The 20,903-nt window shown below is 50.2% G+C and overlaps 1 protein-coding gene across 2 annotated transcripts in view; it reads left to right on the forward strand.

The window, feature by feature from the left end:
* hdhd2 (haloacid dehalogenase-like hydrolase domain containing 2) overlaps positions 1-17,954 on the forward strand; it is a 64,779-nt gene extending 46,825 nt beyond the window's left edge. For both annotated transcript variants that reach the window (XM_059989768.1, XM_059989767.1), the window contains exon 8: positions 16,808-17,954. In XM_059989768.1, coding sequence (XP_059845751.1) covers positions 16,808-16,911 — 104 coding nt within the window. In that variant the 3' untranslated portion in view covers positions 16,912-17,954. The remainder of the gene's footprint in view (positions 1-16,807) is intronic.
* Positions 17,955-20,903: the final 2,949 nt, after the last annotated feature.

Raw genomic sequence — 20,903 nt, forward strand, 5'->3', positions numbered from 1 at the left:
TAGTTGTGGTCTCACCCATGCTCAGTGGAGACAGCCTGCTTGCATTTCCCCTATCTACGCCCCTCATAATTTTGTATATCTCTGGCAAATCTCCCCTCATTTTTCTATGCTCTAGGGAATAAAGTCCTATCCTATTCAATCTTTCCCTGTAACTCAGGTTCTTGTAAATTTTCTCTGCACTCCTTAAATCTTATTTACACCCTTCCTGTGGGTGGGTGACCAAACTGCACACATTACTCCAAATTAGGCCTCAGCAATGTCTTACTCAGTTTCAGCATAACATCCCAACTCCTCTACATAGTATTTTGTTCATGAAGACCATCAGAATCAGGTTTATTATCACCAGCATCTGTCGTGAAGTTTGCTAACTTAGCAGCAGCAGTACAAAACATTATATGATAATGTAGAAAAAAGAATAACTAAATCAATTATTATAAGTGTGTATATATAGAGAATAGATTCAAAATAGTGAAAAACAGAAATAATATATATTTAAAAAGTGAGGTAGTGTCCAAGGGTTCAATGTCCATTTAGGAATCAGATGGCAGAGGGCAGAAGCTGTTCCTGAATCACTGAGTGTGTGCCTTCAGGCTTCTGTACCTCCTACCTGATGGTAACAGTGAGAAGAGGACATGCCCTAGGAGATGGGGGTCCTTTAGTTGACTTTATTGTCAGCAAACAATTGATACTAGAGCGTACAATCATCACAGTGATATTTGTTTCTGTGCTTTGCGCTCCCTGAAGTACAATGATAGGTGCCGCCTTTCTGTGGCACTGCTTCTTGAAGATGTCTTGGATGCTATGGAGGCTAGTACCCAAGATGGAGCTCCCTAATTTTACAACTTTCTGTAGCTTCTTTCAGTCCTGTGCAGTAGCCCCTCCAGACCAGACAGTGATGCAGCCTGTCAGAATGCTCTCCACGGTACATCTATAGAAGTTTTCGAGAGTTTTAGGTGACAAACCAAATCACTTCAAACTCCTAATGAAGTATAGCTGCTGTCTTGCCTTCTTTATAGCTACATCAATATGTTGAGACCAGGTTAGGTCCTCGGAGATCATGACTGCCAGGAACTTGAAATTTCTCATTCTCTCTACTTCTGATCCCTCTGAAGATTGGTTTGTGTTCCCTCTTCCTACCCTTCCTCTTTGGTCTTACTGGCATTGAGTGCAAGGGTGTTGCGACATCACCACTCAACTAGCTGGTATATCTCGCTCCTGTAGGCTCCCTCATTTCCATCTGAGATTCTGCCAGCAATGGTTGCATCATCAGCAAATTTATAGATGGTATTTGAGCTATGCCTAGCCACACAGTCATGGTATAGGGAGAGTAGAGCAGTGGATGAAGCACACACCCCTGAGGTGCACCAGTATTGATTGTCAACGAGGTGGAGATATTATCACCAATCCACACAGACTGTGATCTTCCAGCGTCCGAGACAGAAATCACAGGATCATCAGATGCAGCAGAGATCTTCACAGCTGTAGTATTATTTTCCCTTCCAAAGCGGGCCTGGAAGGTGTTGAGCTCATCTGGTAGTGAAGCATCACTGTCATACTCATCCAGGTTTGAAGGTGAATCCCTGAATACAGTCCAGTCCACTGATTCAAAGCAGTCCTGTAAGCGCTCCTGTGCTTCCCTTGTCCATACCTTCTTGGTCCTCACTACTGGTGCTGCAATCTTCAGTCTCTGCCTGTACTCAGGGAGTGGAAGTACAGTCAGGTGATCAGACTTCCCAAGCGAGGGCGTGGAATAGCACGGTAGGCATTCTTGATGGCCGACGGACACAAAGGGCTGGAAGGACCAGTTCAATAAATAATTTTTACAACTTGGGGTGGTTTAACTCAGCTGTATTGTCGAGTCAGAAGCTTGTGTCTGACTTTCACTCTCTGAGTAGAACATGGGACATCTCAGGCCCTTCGGCCCACAATGTTATTCCGACCGTTTAACCACTCTCAGATCAGTCTAACTCTGTAACCAGGGTTTTACCAACCTGCAACACACATGGCTATATACAACAAGAAAAATGTCTGGAGAAGAAATGGGGGAAAAAGCTTTAATTTTAAACTTCTCATCCTTTTCCTGCTGCAGCTCTCCGAGATCACTATCAGACTCTCTCTGTGATCATCGTCACTCTCTCCGAGATCACTATCAGACTCTCTCTCCGTGATCGCCGTCACTCTCTCCGAGATCACTATCAGACTCTCTCTCCGTGATCGCCGTCACTCTCTCCGAGATCTCTATCAGACTCTCTCTGTGATCGCCGTCACTCTCCGAGATCACTATCAGACTCTCTCCGTGATCGCCGTCACTCTCTCCGAGATCACTATCAGACTCTCTCTGTGATCGCCGTCACTCTCTCCGAGATCACTATCAGACTCTCTCTGTGATCGCCGTCACTCTCTCTGAGATCACTATCAGACACTCTCTCCGTGATCGCCGTCACTCTCTCCGAGATCACTATCAGACTCTCTCTCCGTGATCGCCGTCACTCTCTCCGAGATCACTATCAGACTCTCTCCGTGATCGCCGTCACTCTCTCCGAGATCACTATCAGACTCTCTCTCCGTGATCGCCGTCACTCTCTCCGAGATCACTATCAGACTCTCTCTCCGTGATCGCCGTCACTCTCTCCGAGATCACTATCAGACTCTCTCTCCGTGATCGCCGTCACTCTCTCCGAGATCACTATCAGACTCTCTCTCCGTGATCGCCGTCATTCTCTCCGAGATCACTATCAGACTCTCTCTCCGTGATCGCCGTCACTCTCTCCGAGATCACTATCAGACTCTCTCCGTGATCGCCGTCACTCTCTCCGAGATCACTATCAGACACTCTCCGTGATCGCCGTCACTCTCTCCGAGATCACTATCAGACTCTCTCTCCGTGATCGCCGTCACTCTCTCCGAGATCACTATCAGACTCTCTCTCCGTGATCGCCGTCACTCTCTCCGAGATCACTATCAGACTCTCTCCGTGATCGCCGTCACTCTCTCCGAGATCACTATCAGACTCTCTCTGTGATCGCCGTCACTCTCTCCGAGATCACTATCAGACTCTCTCTCCGAGATCGCCGTCACTCTCTCCGAGATCACTATCAGACTCTCTCTCCGTGATCGCCGTCACTCTCTCCGAGATCACTATCACTCTCTCCGAGATCACTATCAGACGCTCTCCGTGATCGCCGTCACTCTCTCCGAGATCACTATCAGACTCTCTCCGTGATCGCCGTCACTCTCTCCGAGATCACTATCAGACTCTCTCTCCGTGATCGCCGTCACTCTCTCCGAGATCACTATCAGACTCTCTCTCCGTGATCGCCGTCACTCTCTCCGAGATCACTATCAGACTCTCTCTCCGTGATCGCCGTCACTCTCTCCGAGATCACTATCAGACTCTCTCCGTGATCGCCGTCACTCTCTCCGAGATCACTGTCAGACTCTGTCTCCGTGATCGCCGTCACTCTCTCCGAGATCACTGTCAGACTCTCTCCGTGATCGCCGTCACTCTCTCCGAGATCACTATCAGACTCTCTCCGTGATCGCCGTCACTCTCTCCGAGATCACTATCAGACTCTCTCCGTGATTGCCGTCACTCTCTCCGAGATCACTATCAGACTCTCTCCGAGATCGCCATCACTCTCTCCGAGATCACTATCAGACTCTCTCTCCATGATCGCCGTCACTCTCTCCGAGATCACTATCAGACTCTCTCTCCGTGATCGCCGTCACTCTCTCCGTGATCGCCGTCACTCTCTCCGAGATCACTATCAAACTCTCTCTGTGATCGCCGTCACTCTCTCCGAGATCACTATCAGACTCTCTCTCCGTGATCGCCGTCACTCTCTCCGAGATCACTATCAGACTCTCTCCGTGATCGCCGTCACTCTCTCCGAGATCACTATCAGACTCTCTCTCCGTGATCGCCGTCACTCTCTCCGAGATCACTATCAGACTCTCTCCGTGATCGCCGTCACTCTCTCCGAGATCACTATCAGACTCTCTCTACGTGATCGCCGTCACTCTCTCCGAGATCACTATCAGACTCTCTCTACGTGATCGCCGTCACTCTCTCCGAGATCACTATCAGACTCTCTCCGTGATCGCCGTCACTCTCTCCGAGATCACTATCAGACTCTCTCTCCGTGATCGCCGTCACTCTCTCCGAGATCACTATCAGACTCTCTCCGTGATCGCCGTCACTCTCTCCGAGATCACTATCAGACTCTCTCTGTGATCGCCGTCACTCTCTCCGAGATCACTATCAGACTCTCTCTCCGAGATCGCCGTCACTCTCTCCGAGATCACTATCAGACTCTCTCTCCGTGATCGCCGTCACTCTCTCCGAGATCACTATCAGACGCTCTCCGTGATCGCCGTCACTCTCTCCGAGATCACTATCAGACTCTCTCCGTGATCGCCGTCACTCTCTCCGAGATCACTATCAGACTCTCTCTCCGTGATCGCCGTCACTCTCTCCGAGATCACTATCAGACTCTCTCTCCGTGATCGCCGTCACTCTCTCCGAGATCACTATCAGACTCTCTCTCCGTGATCGCCGTCACTCTCTCCGAGATCACTATCAGACTCTCTCCGTGATCGCCGTCACTCTCTCCGAGATCACTGTCAGACTCTGTCTCCGTGATCGCCGTCACTCTCTCCGAGATCACTGTCAGACTCTCTCCGTGATCGCCGTCACTCTCTCCGAGATCACTATCAGACTCTCTCCGTGATCGCCGTCACTCTCTCCGAGATCACTATCAGACTCTCTCCGTGATTGCCGTCACTCTCTCCGAGATCACTATCAGACTCTCTCCGAGATCGCCATCACTCTCTCCGAGATCACTATCAGACTCTCTCTCCATGATCGCCGTCACTCTCTCCGAGATCACTATCAGACTCTCTCTCCGTGATCGCCGTCACTCTCTCCGTGATCGCCGTCACTCTCTCCGAGATCACTATCAAACTCTCTCTGTGATCGCCGTCACTCTCTCCGAGATCACTATCAGACTCTCTCTCCGTGATCGCCGTCACTCTCTCCGAGATCACTATCAGACTCTCTCCGTGATCGCCGTCACTCTCTCCGAGATCACTATCAGACTCTCTCTCCGTGATCGCCGTCACTCTCTCCGAGATCACTATCAGACTCTCTCCGTGATCGCCGTCACTCTCTCCGAGATCACTATCAGACTCTCTCTACGTGATCGCCGTCACTCTCTCCGAGATCTCTATCAGACTCTCTCTACGTGATCGCCGTCACTCTCTCCGAGATCACTATCAGACTCTCTCCGTGATCGCCGTCACTCTCTCCGAGATCACTATCAGACTCTCTCTCCGTGATCGCCGTCACTCTCTCCGAGATCACTATCAGACTCTCTCCGTGATCGCCGTCACTCTCTCCGAGATCACTATCAGACTCTCTCCGTGATCGCCGTCACTCTCTCCGAGATCACTATCAGACTCTCTCCGTGATCGCCGTCACTCTCTCCGAGATCACTGTCAGACTCTGTCTCCGTGATCGCCGTCACTCTCTCCGAGATCACTATCAGACTCTCTCCGTGATCGCCGTCACTCTCTCCGAGATCACTATCAGACTCTCTCTCCGTGATCGCCGTCACTCTCTCCGAGATCACTATCAGACTCTCTCCGTGATCGCCGTCACTCTCTCCGAGATCACTATCAGACTCTCTCCCTGTGATCACTGTCACTCTCTCCGAGATCACTATCAGACTCTCTCTCCGTGATCGCCGTCACTCTCTCCGAGATCACTATCAGACACTCTCCGTGATCGCCGTCACTCTCTCCGTGATCGCCGTCACTCTCTCCGAGATCACTATCAGACTCTCTCTCCGTGATCGCCGTCACTCTCTCCGAGATCACTATCAGAATCTCTCTGTGATCGCCGTCACTCTCTCCGTGATCACTATCAGACTCTCTCCGTGATCGCCGTCACTCTCTCCGAGATCACTATCAGTCTCTCTCCGTGATCGCCGTCACTCACTCCGAGATCACTATCAGACTCTCTCCGTGATCGCCGTCACTCTCTCCGAGATCACTATCAGACTCTCTCCGAGATCACTATCAGACTCTCTCTCCGAGATCACTATCAGACTCTCTCTCCGTGATCGCCGTCACTCTCTCCGAGATCACTATCAGACTCTCTCCGTGATCGCCGTCACTCTCTCCGAGATCACTATCAGACTCTCTCCGAGATCACTATCAGACTCTCTCTCCGAGATCACTATCAGACTCTCTCCGTGATCGCCGTCACTCTCTCCGAGATCTCTATCAGACTCTCTCCGTGATCGCCGTCACTCTCTCCGAGATCACTATCAGACTCTCTCTCCGTGATCGCCGTCACTCTCTCCGAGATCACTATCAGACTCTCTCCGTGATCGCCGTCACTCTCTCCGAGATCACTATCAGACTCTCTCCGTGATCGCCGTCACTCTCTCCGAGATCACTATCAGACTCTCTCTGTGATCGCCGTCCCTCTCTCCGAGATCACTATCAGACTCTCTCCGAGATCACCGTCACTCTCTCCGAGATCACTATCAGACTCTCTCCGTGATCGCCGTCACTCTCTCCGAGATCACTATCAGACTCTCTCTCCGTGATCGCTGTCACTCTCTCCGAGATCACTATCAGACTCTCTCCGTGATCGCCGTCACTCTCTCCGAGATCACTATCAGACTCTCTCCGTGATCGCCGTCACTCTCTCCGAGATCACTATCAGACTCTCTCCGTGATCGCCGTCACTCTCTCCGAGATCTCTATCAGACTCTCTCTGTGATCGCCGTCACTCTCTCCGAGATCACTATCAGACACTCTCTCCGTGATCGCCGTCACTCTCTCCGAGATCACTATCAGTCTCTCTCCGTGATCGCCGTCACTCTCTCCGTGATCACTATCAGACTCTCTCTCCGTGATCGCCGTCACTCTCTCCGAGATCACTATCAGACTCTCTCCGTGATCGCCGTCACTCTCTCCGAGATCACTATCAGACTCTCTCCGTGATCGCCGTCACTCTCTCCGAGATCACTATCAGACTCTCTATCCGTGATCGCCGTCACTCTCTCCGAGATCACTATCAGACTCTCTATCCGTGATCGCCGTCACTCTCTCCGAGATCACTATCAGACTCTCTCTCCGTGATCGCCGTCACTCTCTCCGAGATCTCTATCAGACTCTCTCTCCGTGATCGCCGTCACTCTCTCCGAGATCACTATCAGACTCTCTCTCCGTGATCGCCGTCACTCTCTCCGAGATCACTATCAGACTCTCTCTCCGTGATCGCCGTCACTCTCTCCGAGATCACTATCAGACTCTCTCTCCGTGATCGCCGTCACTCTCTCCGAGATCACTATCAGACTCTCTCCATGATCGCCGTCACTCTCTCTCTGATCACTATCAGACTCTCTCCGTGATCGCCGTCACTCTCTCCGAGATCACTATCAGACTCTCTCTCCGTGATCACCGTCACTCTCTCCGAGATCACTATCAGACTCTCTCCGTGATCGCCGTCACTCTCTCCGAGATCACTATCAGACTCTCTCCGTGATCGCCGTCACTCTCTCCGAGATCACTATCAGACTCTCTCTCCGTGATCGCCATCACTCTCTCCGAGATCACTATCAGACTCTCTCCCTGTGATCACCGTCACTCTCTCCGAGATCACTCAGACTCTGTCTCCGTGATCGCCGTCACTCTCTCCGAGATCACTATCAGACTCTCTCCGTGATCGCCGTCACTCTCTCCGAGATCACTATCAGACTCTCTCTCCGTGATCGCCGTCACTCTCTCCGAGATCACTATCAGACTCTCTCCGTGATCGCCGTCACTCTCTCCGAGATCACTATCAGACTCTCTCCGTGATCGCCGTCACTCTCTCCGAGATCACTATCAGACTCTCTCCCTGTGATCACTGTCACTCTCTCCGAGATCACTATCAGACTCTCTCTCCGTGATCGCCGTCACTCTCTCCGAGATCACTATCAGACTCTCTCTCCGTGATCGCCGTCACTCTCTCCGAGATCACTATCAGACTCTCTCTCCGTGATCGCCGTCACTCTCTCCGAGATCACTATCAGACTCTCTCTGTGATCGCCGTCACTCTCTCCGAGATCACTATCAGACTCTCTCTCCGAGATCACCGTCACTCTCTCCGAGATCACTATCAGACTCTCTCTCCGTGATCGCCGTCACTCTCTCCGAGATCACTATCAGACTCTGTCTCCGTGATCGCCGTCACTCTCTCCGAGATCACTATCAGACTCTCTCTCCGTGATCGCCGTCACTCTCTCCAAGATCACTATCAGACTCTCTCTCCGTGATCGCCATCACTCTCTCCGAGATCACTATCAGACTCTCTCCCTGTGATCACTGTCACTCTCTCCGAGATCACTCAGACTCTGTCTCCGTGATCGCCGTCACTCTCTCTGTGATCGCCGTCACTCTCTCCGAGATCACTATCAGACTCTCTCCGTGATCGCCGTCACTCTCTCCGAGATCACTATCAGACTCTCTCTCCGTGATCGCCGTCACTCTCTCCGAGATCACTATCAGACTCTCTCTCCGTGATGACTGTCACTCTCTCCGAGATCACTATCAGACTCTCTCTGTGATCGCCGTCACTCTCTCCGAGATCACTATCAGACTCTCTCCGAGATCGCCGTCACTCTCTCCGAGATCACTATCAGACGCTCTCCGTGATCGCCGTCACTCTCTCCGAGATCACTATCAGACTCTCTCCGTGATCGCCGTCACTCTCTCCGAGATCACTATCAGACTCTCTCTCCGTGATCGCCGTCACTCTCTCCGAGATCACTATCAGACTCTCTCAGTGATCGCCGTCACTCTCTCCGAGATCACTATCAGACTCTCTCCATGATCGCCGTCACTCTCTCTCTGATCACTATCAGACTCTCTCCGTGATCGCCGTCACTCTCTCCGAGATCACTATCAGACTCTCTCTCCGTGATCGCCGTCACTCTCTCCGAGATCACTATCAGACTCGCTCCGTGATCGCCGTCACTCTCTCCGAGATCACTATCAGACTCTCTCCGAGATCACTATCAGACTCTCTCTCCGAGATCACTATCAGACTCTCTATCCGTGATCGCCGTCACTCTCTCCGAGATCACTATCAGACTCTCTCTCCGTGATCGCCGTCACTCTCTCCGAGATCACTATCAGACTCTCTCCGTGATCGCCGTCACTCTCTCCGAGATCACTATCAGACTCTCTCTGTGATCGCCGTCACTCTCTCCGAGATCACTGTCAGACTCTCTCTCCGTGATCGCCGTCACTCTCTCCGAGATCACTATCAGACTCTCTCTCCGTGATCGCCGTCACTCTCTCCGAGATCACTATCAGACTCTCTCTCCGTGATCGCCGTCACTCTCTCCGAGATCACTATCAGACTCTCTCTGTGATCGCCGTCCCTCTCTCCGAGATCACTATCAGACTCTCTCTGTGATCGCCGTCCCTCTCTCCGAGATCACTATCAGACTCTCTCCGAGATCGCCGTCACTCTCTCCGAGATCACTATCAGACTCTCTCCGTGATCGCCGTCACTCTCTCCGAGATCACTATCAGACTCTGTCTCCGTGATCGCCGTCACTCTCTCCGAGATCACTATCAGACTCTCTCTGTGATCGCCGTCACTCTCTCCGAGATCACTATCAGACTCTCTCCGTGATCGCCGTCACTCTCTCCGAGATCACTATCAGACGCTCTCCGTGATCGCCGTCACTCTCTCCGAGATCACTATCAGACTCTCTCCGTGATCGCCGTCACTCTCTCCGAGATCACTATCAGACTCTCTCTCCGTGATCGCCATCACTCTCTCCGAGATCACTATCAGACTCTCTCCCTGTGATCACCGTCACTCTCTCCGAGATCACTCAGACTCTGTCTCCGTGATCGCCGTCACTCTCTCCGAGATCACTATCAGACTCTCTCCGTGATCGCCGTCACTCTCTCCGAGATCACTATCAGACTCTCTCTCCGTGATCGCCGTCACTCTCTCCGAGATCACTATCAGACTCTCTCCGTGATCGCCGTCACTCTCTCCGAGATCACTATCAGACTCTCTCCGTGATCGCCGTCACTCTCTCCGAGATCACTATCAGACTCTCTCCCTGTGATCACTGTCACTCTCTCCGAGATCACTATCAGACTCTCTCTCCGTGATCGCCGTCACTCTCTCCGAGATCACTATCAGACTCTCTCTCCGTGATCGCCGTCACTCTCTCCGAGATCACTATCAGACTCTCTCTCCGTGATCGCCGTCACTCTCTCCGAGATCACTATCAGACTCTCTCTGTGATCGCCGTCACTCTCTCCGAGATCACTATCAGACTCTCTCTCCGAGATCACCGTCACTCTCTCCGAGATCACTATCAGACTCTCTCTCCGTGATCGCCGTCACTCTCTCCGAGATCACTATCAGACTCTGTCTCCGTGATCGCCGTCACTCTCTCCGAGATCACTATCAGACTCTCTCTCCGTGATCGCCGTCACTCTCTCCAAGATCACTATCAGACTCTCTCTCCGTGATCGCCATCACTCTCTCCGAGATCACTATCAGACTCTCTCCCTGTGATCACTGTCACTCTCTCCGAGATCACTCAGACTCTGTCTCCGTGATCGCCGTCACTCTCTCTGTGATCGCCGTCACTCTCTCCGAGATCACTATCAGACTCTCTCCGTGATCGCCGTCACTCTCTCCGAGATCACTATCAGACTCTCTCTCCGTGATCGCCGTCACTCTCTCCGAGATCACTATCAGACTCTCTCTCCGTGATGACTGTCACTCTCTCCGAGATCACTATCAGACTCTCTCTGTGATCGCCGTCACTCTCTCCGAGATCACTATCAGACTCTCTCCGAGATCGCCGTCACTCTCTCCGAGATCACTATCAGACGCTCTCCGTGATCGCCGTCACTCTCTCCGAGATCACTATCAGACTCTCTCCGTGATCGCCGTCACTCTCTCCGAGATCACTATCAGACTCTCTCTCCGTGATCGCCGTCACTCTCTCCGAGATCACTATCAGACTCTCTCAGTGATCGCCGTCACTCTCTCCGAGATCACTATCAGACTCTCTCCATGATCGCCGTCACTCTCTCTCTGATCACTATCAGACTCTCTCCGTGATCGCCGTCACTCTCTCCGAGATCACTATCAGACTCTCTCTCCGTGATCGCCGTCACTCTCTCCGAGATCACTATCAGACTCGCTCCGTGATCGCCGTCACTCTCTCCGAGATCACTATCAGACTCTCTCCGAGATCACTATCAGACTCTCTCTCCGAGATCACTATCAGACTCTCTATCCGTGATCGCCGTCACTCTCTCCGAGATCACTATCAGACTCTCTCTCCGTGATCGCCGTCACTCTCTCCGAGATCACTATCAGACTCTCTCCGTGATCGCCGTCACTCTCTCCGAGATCACTATCAGACTCTCTCTGTGATCGCCGTCACTCTCTCCGAGATCACTGTCAGACTCTCTCTCCGTGATCGCCGTCACTCTCTCCGAGATCACTATCAGACTCTCTCTCCGTGATCGCCGTCACTCTCTCCGAGATCACTATCAGACTCTCTCTCCGTGATCGCCGTCACTCTCTCCGAGATCACTATCAGACTCTCTCTGTGATCGCCGTCCCTCTCTCCGAGATCACTATCAGACTCTCTCTGTGATCGCCGTCCCTCTCTCCGAGATCACTATCAGACTCTCTCCGAGATCGCCGTCACTCTCTCCGAGATCACTATCAGACTCTCTCCGTGATCGCCGTCACTCTCTCCGAGATCACTATCAGACTCTGTCTCCGTGATCGCCGTCACTCTCTCCGAGATCACTATCAGACTCTCTCTGTGATCGCCGTCACTCTCTCCGAGATCACTATCAGACTCTCTCCGTGATCGCCGTCACTCTCTCCGAGATCACTATCAGACGCTCTCCGTGATCGCCGTCACTCTCTCCGAGATCACTATCAGACTCTCTCCTTGATCGCCGTCACTCTCTCCGAGATCACTATCAGACTCTCTCTCCGTGATCGCCATCACTCTCTCCGTGATCGCCGTCACTCTCTCCGAGATCACTATCAGACTCTCTCCCTGTGATCACTGTCACTCTCTCCGAGATCACTCAGACTCTGTCTCCGTGATCGCCGTCACTCTCTCCGAGATCACTATCAGACTCTCTCCGTGATCGCCGTCACTCTCTCCGAGATCACTATCAGACTCTCTCCGTGATCGCCGTCACTCTCTCCGAGATCACTATCAGACTCTCTCCGTGATCGCCGTCACTCTCTCCGAGATCACTATCAGACTCTCTCTCTGTGATCGCCGTCACTCTCTCCGAGATCACTATCAGACTCTCTCTCCGTGATCGCCGTCACTCTCTCCGAGATCACTATCAGACTCTGTCTCCGTGATCGCCGTCACTCTCTCCGAGATCACTATCAGACTCTCTCCGTGATCGCCATCACTCTCTCCGAGATCACTATCAGACTCTCTCCGTGATCGCCATCACTCTCTCCGAGATCACTATCAGACTCTCTCCCTGTGATCACTGTCACTCTCTCCGAGATCACTCAGACTCTGTCTCCGTGATCGCCGTCACTCTCTCCGAGATCACTATCAGACTCTCTCTCAGTGATCGCCGTCACTCTCTCCGAGATCACTATCAGACTCTCTCTCCGTGATCGCCGTCACTCTCTCCGAGATCACTATCAGACTCTCTCTGTGATCGCCGTCACTCTCTCCGAGATCACTATCAGACTCTCTCCGTGATCGCCATCACTCTCTCCGTGATCGCCGTCACTCTCTCCGAGATCACTATCAGACTCTCTCTCCGTGATCGCCGTCACTCTCTCCGAGATCACTATCAGAATCTCTCCGTGATCGCCGTCACTCTCTCCGAGATCACTATCAGACTCTCTCCCTGTGATCACTGTCACTCTCTCCGAGATCACTCAGACTCTGTCTCCGTGATCGCCGTCACTCTCTCCGAGATCACTATCAGACTCTCTCTGTGATCGCCGTCACTCTCTCCGAGATCACTATCAGACTCTCTCCGTGATCGCCGTCACTCTCTCCGAGATCACTATCAGACTCTCTCCTTGATCGCCGTCACTCTCTCCGTGATCACTATCAGACTCTCTCTCCGTGATCGCCATCACTCTCTCCGAGATCACTATCAGACTCTCTCCGTGATCGCCGTCACTCTCTCCGAGATCACTATCAGACTCTCTATCCGTGATCGCCGTCACTCTCTCCGAGATCACTATCGGACTCTCTCTCCGTGATCGCCGTCACTCTCTCCGAGATCACTATCAGACTCTGTCTCCGTGATCGCCGTCACTCTCTCCGAGATCACTATCAGACTCTCTCTCCGTGATCGCCGTCACTCTCTCCGAGATCACTATCAGTCTCTCTCCGTGATCGCCGTCACTCTCTCCGTGATCACTATCAGACTCTCTCCGTGATTGCCGTCACTCTCTCCGAGATCACTATCAGACTCTCTCCGTGATCGCCGTCACTGTCTCCGAGATCACTATCAGACTCTCTCTCCGTGATCGCCGTCACTCTCTCCGAGATCACTATCAGACTCTCTCTCTGTGATCGCCGTCACTCTCTCCGAGATCACTATCAGACTCTCTCCCTGTGATCACTGTCACTCTCTCCGAGATCACTCAGACTCTGTCTCCGTGATCGCCGTCACTCTCTCCGAGATCACTATCAGACTCTCTCCGTGATCGCCGTCACTCTCTCCGAGATCACTATCAGACTCTCTCCGTGATCGCCGTCACTCTCTCCGAGATCACTATCAGACTCTCTCCGTGATCGCCGTCACTCTCTCCGAGATCACTATCAGACTCTCTCTCCGTGATCGCCGTCACTCTCTCCGAGATCACTATCAGACTCTCTCTCCGTGATCGCCGTCACTCTCTCCGAGATCACTATCAGACTCTGTCTCCGTGATCGCCGTCACTCTCTCCGAGATCACTATCAGACTCTCTCCGTGATCGCCATCACTCTCTCCGAGATCACTATCAGACTCTCTCCGTGATCGCCATCACTCTCTCCGAGATCACTATCAGACTCTCTCCCTGTGATCACTGTCACTCTCTCCGAGATCACTCAGACTCTGTCTCCGTGATCGCCGTCACTGTCTCCGAGATCACTATCAGACTCTCTCTCAGTGATCGCCGTCACTCTCTCCGAGATCACTATCAGACTCTCTCTCCGTGATCGCCGTCACTCTCTCCGAGATCACTATCAGACTCTCTCTGTGATCGCCGTCACTCTCTCCGAGATCACTATCAGACTCTCCGTGATCGCCATCACTCTCTCCGTGATCGCCGTCACTCTCTCCGAGATCACTATCAGACTCTCTCTCCGTGATCGCCGTCACTCTCTCCGAGATCACTATCAGAATCTCTCCGTGATCGCCGTCACTCTCTCCGAGATCACTATCAGACTCTCTCCCTGTGATCACTGTCACTCTCTCCGAGATCACTCAGACTCTGTCTCCGTGATCGCCGTCACTCTCTCCGAGATCACTATCAGACTCTCTCTGTGATCGCCGTCACTCTCTCCGAGATCACTATCAGACTCTCTCCGTGATCGCCGTCACTCTCTCCGAGATCACTATCAGACTCTCTCCTTGATCGCCGTCACTCTCTCCGAGATCACTATCAGACTCTCTCTCCGTGATCGCCATCACTCTCTCCGAGATCACTATCAGACTCTCTCCGTGATCGCCGTCACTCTCTCCGAGATCACTATCAGACTCTCTATCAGTGATCGCCGTCACTCTCTCCGAGATCACTATCAGACTCTCTCTCCGTGATCGCCGTCACTCTCTCCGAGATCACTATCAGACTCTGTCTCCGTGATCGCCGTCACTCTCTCCGAGATCACTATCAGACTCTCTCTCCGTGATCGCCGTCACTCTCTCCGAGATCACTATCAGACTCTCTCCGTGATCGCCGTCACTCTCTCCGAGATCACTATCAGACTCTCTCCGTGATCGCCGTCACTCTCTCCGAGATCACTATCAGACTCTCTCTCCGTGATCGCCGTCACTCTCTCCGTGATCACTATCAGACTCTCTCCGTGATTGCCGTCACTCTCTCCGAGATCACTATCAGACTCTCTCCGTGATCGCCGTCACTGTCTCCGAGATCACTATCAGACTCTCTCTCCGTGATCGCCGTCACTCTCTCCGAGATCACTATCAGACTCTCTCTCTGTGATCGCCGTCACTCTCTCCGAGATCACTATTAGACTCTCTCTCCGTGATCGCCGTCACTCTCTCCGAGATCACTATCAGATTCTCTCCGTGATCGCCGTCACTCTCTCCGAGATCACTATCAGACTCTCTCCCTGTGATCACTGTCACTCTCTCCGAGATCACTATCAGACTCTCTCCCTGTGATCACTGTCACTCTCTCCGAGATCACTGTCACTCTTTATGTCGCTCTTCCCCCCCCACTCCCTGTGGCCTCCCTCTCTCTCTCTCTCTCTCTCCTTCCCTGTTTGCACCTGAATTGCGTTGTTCCATCCTGGAAAAAAAGTAGAATTTCTCCATCGCCAACCATTTTGATTGCAATCCCATTGGCGTTCTGACGGGCCGTCCCACGGCCTCTTCCCCTGCCATGATGAGGTCACTCTCAGGCTGGTGGAGCAACACCTCATACTCTGGGCACCTCCAACCAGATTGCATGAACATCAATTTCTCCAACTTCTGCTGATTTCCCCCCCCCCCTTCTATTCCACACTCTTGCCTCTTGTCCTCACCTGCCTCTCACCTCTGCTCCTTCCCTTTCTCCCATAGTCCACTCTCCTCTCTTACCAGAATCAGCCCTTTACCTTTTCCACCTAACATCTCCCTGCTTCTCACTTCATCCCTGTTCCCCACCCAGCTGGCTCGAGCTTTCACCTCCTAGCTTGAACTGCTTCCCACAGCTTGGCAAGGGCTTGGTGAGGGGGAAGATAGGTAGGTGGCAGATGGCGGGGGGGGCATTGGTGGATTTGGTGAAGAGTTGAAGAGGGAATCTGCGAGAGGAGAGTGGACATGGGAGAGGGAAAGAGGAGGTGCACTGGGAGGAGGTGATGAGTAGGTGAGAGGGGAGCCAGAATGCAGAATAGAAAAAGACATGGGGGAGGGGAGAAATTACTGCAAATTACAGAAATTAATGTTCATGTTCTCAGGCTGGAGACTACTGAGACTGAGAATCAGGTGTTCCAGTTTCCGAACACCTCACATTCTGAATATTTGTATCCGTCAACTAACTCTCAAAAGCTTGTGATCTGTTTATTACCAGGTTGTTTGAGGTTCTTACTGCAGACAAACTGGTTACTGCCTTCTTTATGTTAGAACAGTAACTAATTAATTAGCTGTCAGATTTGTGAGGTTGTAATATGTAATTTATATGTAGAGCTTGTAAATGAATATTTCTCTTTCGATACATTTGCTCTAAAATTTCTGTTTCTGTTATCAGGGTCTCAATGCTGCAGGGTTTCTTGTCATTGCCTCTGTCTCCAGTCTGCAGGTTTTCAAAACCCAAGGGTGGCAATAGCCAAACTCATTGTCCTTCTTCTCTTCTGTGTGCCGTGCTGCCCTGCTCTCTGGACCTACTCTGTTTGTAAAGAGAAGCAGCTTGACATTTCTTAATAATTAATAATTTAAAGCATTGGCAGCTATTAAAAGAAATCTTATTGTTCAGTAATGTGTCTGTATTGCAAGACTAGTCTTTGGCAATCACCTGACACTTCTTGTTTAATTTTTTTTTAAGGCAAATATCGATGCGGGGATGAATGCAAAATAACTCCTGCTCCTTATCTGACGTGTGATGCTTTCCCCCAAGCTGTTGACCACATACTCCACAATATGCTGTAAAAAGATTAGCGCCACATCAGCCTATCACTGTTATAGCACCAGCGACCCAGGTTCCATTCTGCTGTTGCAGGTTCTCTCTGCGACTGTGCGTTTCCTCCAGGTGCTCTGGTTTCCAAAGACGTGCCGGTTAGCGGGCTAATCAGTCAAGTGTAATTGGGTGACGCAGGCTTGTTGGGCCAGAAAACCTGTTACCATGTTGTATCTCGAAATAAAATAAATAAAGATGACTGGTATCTATCAGAGGGCAGAGAAGCTGTGTATGTTTTCTGTCCTTCTGTAGGCTGCTGACAGCGGGATCAGGTTCAAATAACCCTCACAACTATCGGAAGTGGGCCTGGGTCACTCCGAAGTCCAGGCAGTCACGAAAGGAAGGGGACAGAAGGCAGAACACGAGGGGAGTGGGGAAAACTGGCAGTGATGGGTGAGGGGGAAGTTTGGGTGGGGGAATGAAGTTAGAAGCCGGGAGGGAAAGGTAAAGGGCTGGAGAAGGAATCTGATAGGAGAGAGTGGACCATGGGAGACGGGGAAGGAGGAGGGGATCCAGGGGAGATGATCAGCAGGTGAGGAGGAAATGAGAAAGGGTGAGAGGGGAGCCAGAATAGTGAGTGGGAAAGAAAGGAAGAGGGGGAGAAGGAAGAAATTTAAAAAATCAAATGTTCATGCCATGAGGTTGCAGGCTACCCAGACAGAATATGAGGTGTTTCTCTCCAAGCTGGGAGTACTCTCATTGTGCCAGTTGAGGAGGCTATAGACTGACATGTCGGAATGGGTCTAGGAGGTCAGATTGCATGGGGCACCAGAGTCAGGTCATTATAAATGGTCCTGTGATTAAGATAGGGTTAAATTTGTGCGATACTGGGCAACGTGGGTCAGTGGCTGGAAGAGCCTGTCTTTGCTGTATCTCCGAATAAATGAACAAATGAATGGGTAGATGGCCTGGATAAACAGTTAAAGTTTTGTTTAAAGATGAAGCTTGGCTTGATGTAGGTCTTAGTAACATCATAAATGATGTACAAATCAAAGGGAATAAAAGTGAAAATGAGTGGATAGAATTCGAGTTATTTTGTTATTGAATACATTTGCTGTTTCATTCAATGTTTCTCACAAAGATAATCCCCAAAGCCTCTGTGTGCATCGGAACTGATGACCGGTCTGGGACCAATTTTACTAGTGTCTTCCTGGTATCACCCAGAATTTGATGACCGGGGACTGCTCCTACTTGAACAAGCTTGGAAGTGAAATCGGATGCACTGCAACTCTGACAGGGTCTGCAAGACATTACTTCCTACAAAGTGAAACCCAATAGCATGAATGGCAGCGATGCTTCACTACCAGATGAACTCAACACTTTCTATGCACGCTTTGGAAAGGAGAACACAACTACAGCTATGAAGATACCTGATGTTAGGCTGTCTTTAAAGAGAGTGAACCCTCGCAAGTTGGAAGGTCCTGATGGAGTACCTGATAAGGCTCTGAAAACCTTAGACTAGAAGGTCACCTATTCTGGATTGAGTGTTGAGCAATGAACTGGAATTGATCACAGAGCTTCAGCTACAAAAAAAACGCTTAGGGGCCAAGTGATCATGATATGATCAAATTCACCCTGAAATCTGAGGCGAAGATAAATGGGGAACACCTCCCTCTCCCTTGCCAGGGAGAGAGAGAACCTTTGGTTTGTCGAGTGTCGGATGAAAAGCGAGGCCTTTGGGGTAACTATGGTCTGTGCCTTTGCTATTGCTTAGCACATGGTTGGGCTCAGTGACGTTACGATGTGCTCCTTTTTGCTGGTGGGAGGAGGAGGATCGTTGCTTACACGTGGGAGGGGGGAGCTGGGGGGACTTTGGGGTTCTCACGTTTAACTGTCGTTCATTCTTTGGGGTACTTCCCTGTTTTCATGGATGTTTGTGAAGAAAAAGCATTTCAGGATGTATATTGTATACACTTCTCTGACATTAAATTCAACCTTTGAAAGTCAGATGTATCAGTATTATAGTGGAGTAAGGGGAATTACAGGCATGAGAGAGGAGCTGGCCAGAGCTGATTGGAAAAGAACACTGACAGGGATGATGGCAGAGCAGCAATGGCTGGAATTTCTGGAAGTCAATCGGAAGGCACTGGATCGAAACATCTCAAAGAGAGAGAAATTTTCTAAAGGAAAGATGACACAACCATGGCTAACAAGAGAAGTCAAAGCCAACATAAAAGCCAAAGACAGATCATAAAATAGAGGAAAAATTCGTAGGATGTTAAGAGTTTTTAAATATCAACAGAAGGCAACTAAAAAGTCAGTAAGAAGGTAAAGGTGGAATATGAAAGTAAGCTAGCCAATAATATTAAAGAGGATACTAAAAGTTTTTTCAGATATATAAAATGTAAAAGAGAGGCGAGTAAATATTGAACCACTATTAAATAATACAAAAGAGGTAATAATGGGGGATGAGGAAATGGTGGACGAACTAAATAAGTACTTTGCATTGGGCTTCACTGTGTAAGACGCTAGCAGGTATGGTGAAAGTTCCAGGTGTCAGTGTGTGAAGGTACCATTACTAGGGAGAAAGTTATTGGGAAACTAAACGGTCTTAAGGTAGACAAATCACCGGGACCATGTGGTGTACAGCCCAGAGTTCTGAAAGGTGGCTGAAGAGAATGTGGAAGGATTAATAATTTTTTTTTGAAGAATTACTAGATTACTAGAATCCTAATGGTTCCAGAAGCCTGGAAAATTGCAAATGTCATTCCACTCTTCACAAAGGGAGAGAAGCAAAAGAAAGAAAATTATAGACCAGTTAGTCTGACCTCAGTAGTTGGGAAGACGTTGGGGTTGATTGTTAAGGATGTAGTTTTGGGTTACTTGGAAGTACATGATAGAATAGGCCATAGTCAGCTTGGTTTCCTCAAGGGAAAATCTTGTCTGAGAAATCTGTTGGGATTTTTGAAGAAATAACAAGTAAGCTAGACAAAAGAGAATCGGTTGATGTTGTGTACTTGGATTTTCAGAAGGCCTCTGACAAGGTGCCACACATGAGGCTGCTAAATAAGCTACAAGCCCATGGTATTACGGGAAATATTCTAGCATGAATAAAGCAGTGACTGATTGGCAGGAGGCAAAGAGTGGGAATAAAGAAAGCCTTTTCTGGATGGTTCCTGGTGACTTATGGTGTTCCACAGGGATCTGTGTTGGGAGCGATTCTTTTTATGTTACAATTCAATATTTGGATGATAGAATTGATGGCTTTGTTGCAAAGTTTGCAGGCAATATGAGGATAGGTGGAGGGGCAGGTAGTTTTGAGGAAATAGAGAAGCTACCGAAGGACTTGGGCAGATTAGGAGAATGGACAAAGAAATGGCAGATAGAATACAATATCGAGAAATGTATGGTCGTGCACTTTGGTAAAAAAAATTAAAGCGTTGACTTATTTTCTAAATGGAGAGAAAATACAAAAATCTGAGGCACAAAGGGACTTGCAAGTCTTTGTACAGGATTCCCTGAGGATTAATTTGTAGGTTGAATCTATGATGAGGAAGGCAAATGCAATGTTAGCATTCATTTCAAGAGGACTAGAATATACAAGCAAGGATGTAATGTTGAGACTTTATAAAGCACTGGTGAGGCCTCACTTGGAGCAGTTTTGGGCTCCATTTTAGAAAGGATGTTCTGAAATTGGAGAGATTTCAAAGAAGGTTCATGAAAATGATTCCAGGATTGAATTGATGTGCATTTGGAGGCTGTGGGCCTATATTCACTAGAATTCAGAAAAATGAGGGATGACCTCACTGAAATCTATCGAATGGTGAAAGGAATTGATAGAGTGGATGTGGAGAGGATGTTTCCTGGAGTGGGGGAGTCTAGGACCAGAGGACACAGAGTGGATGTGGAGAGGATGTTTCCTATGGTGGGGGAGTCTAGGACCAGAGGACACAGATAGAGTGGATGTGGAGAGGATGTTTCCTGTAGTGGGGGAGTCTAGGACCAAAGGACACAGAGTGGATGT

This window comes from Hypanus sabinus, chromosome 14, assembly GCF_030144855.1.
Source record: "Hypanus sabinus isolate sHypSab1 chromosome 14, sHypSab1.hap1, whole genome shotgun sequence".
Taxonomy (NCBI): domain Eukaryota; kingdom Metazoa; phylum Chordata; class Chondrichthyes; order Myliobatiformes; family Dasyatidae; genus Hypanus; species Hypanus sabinus.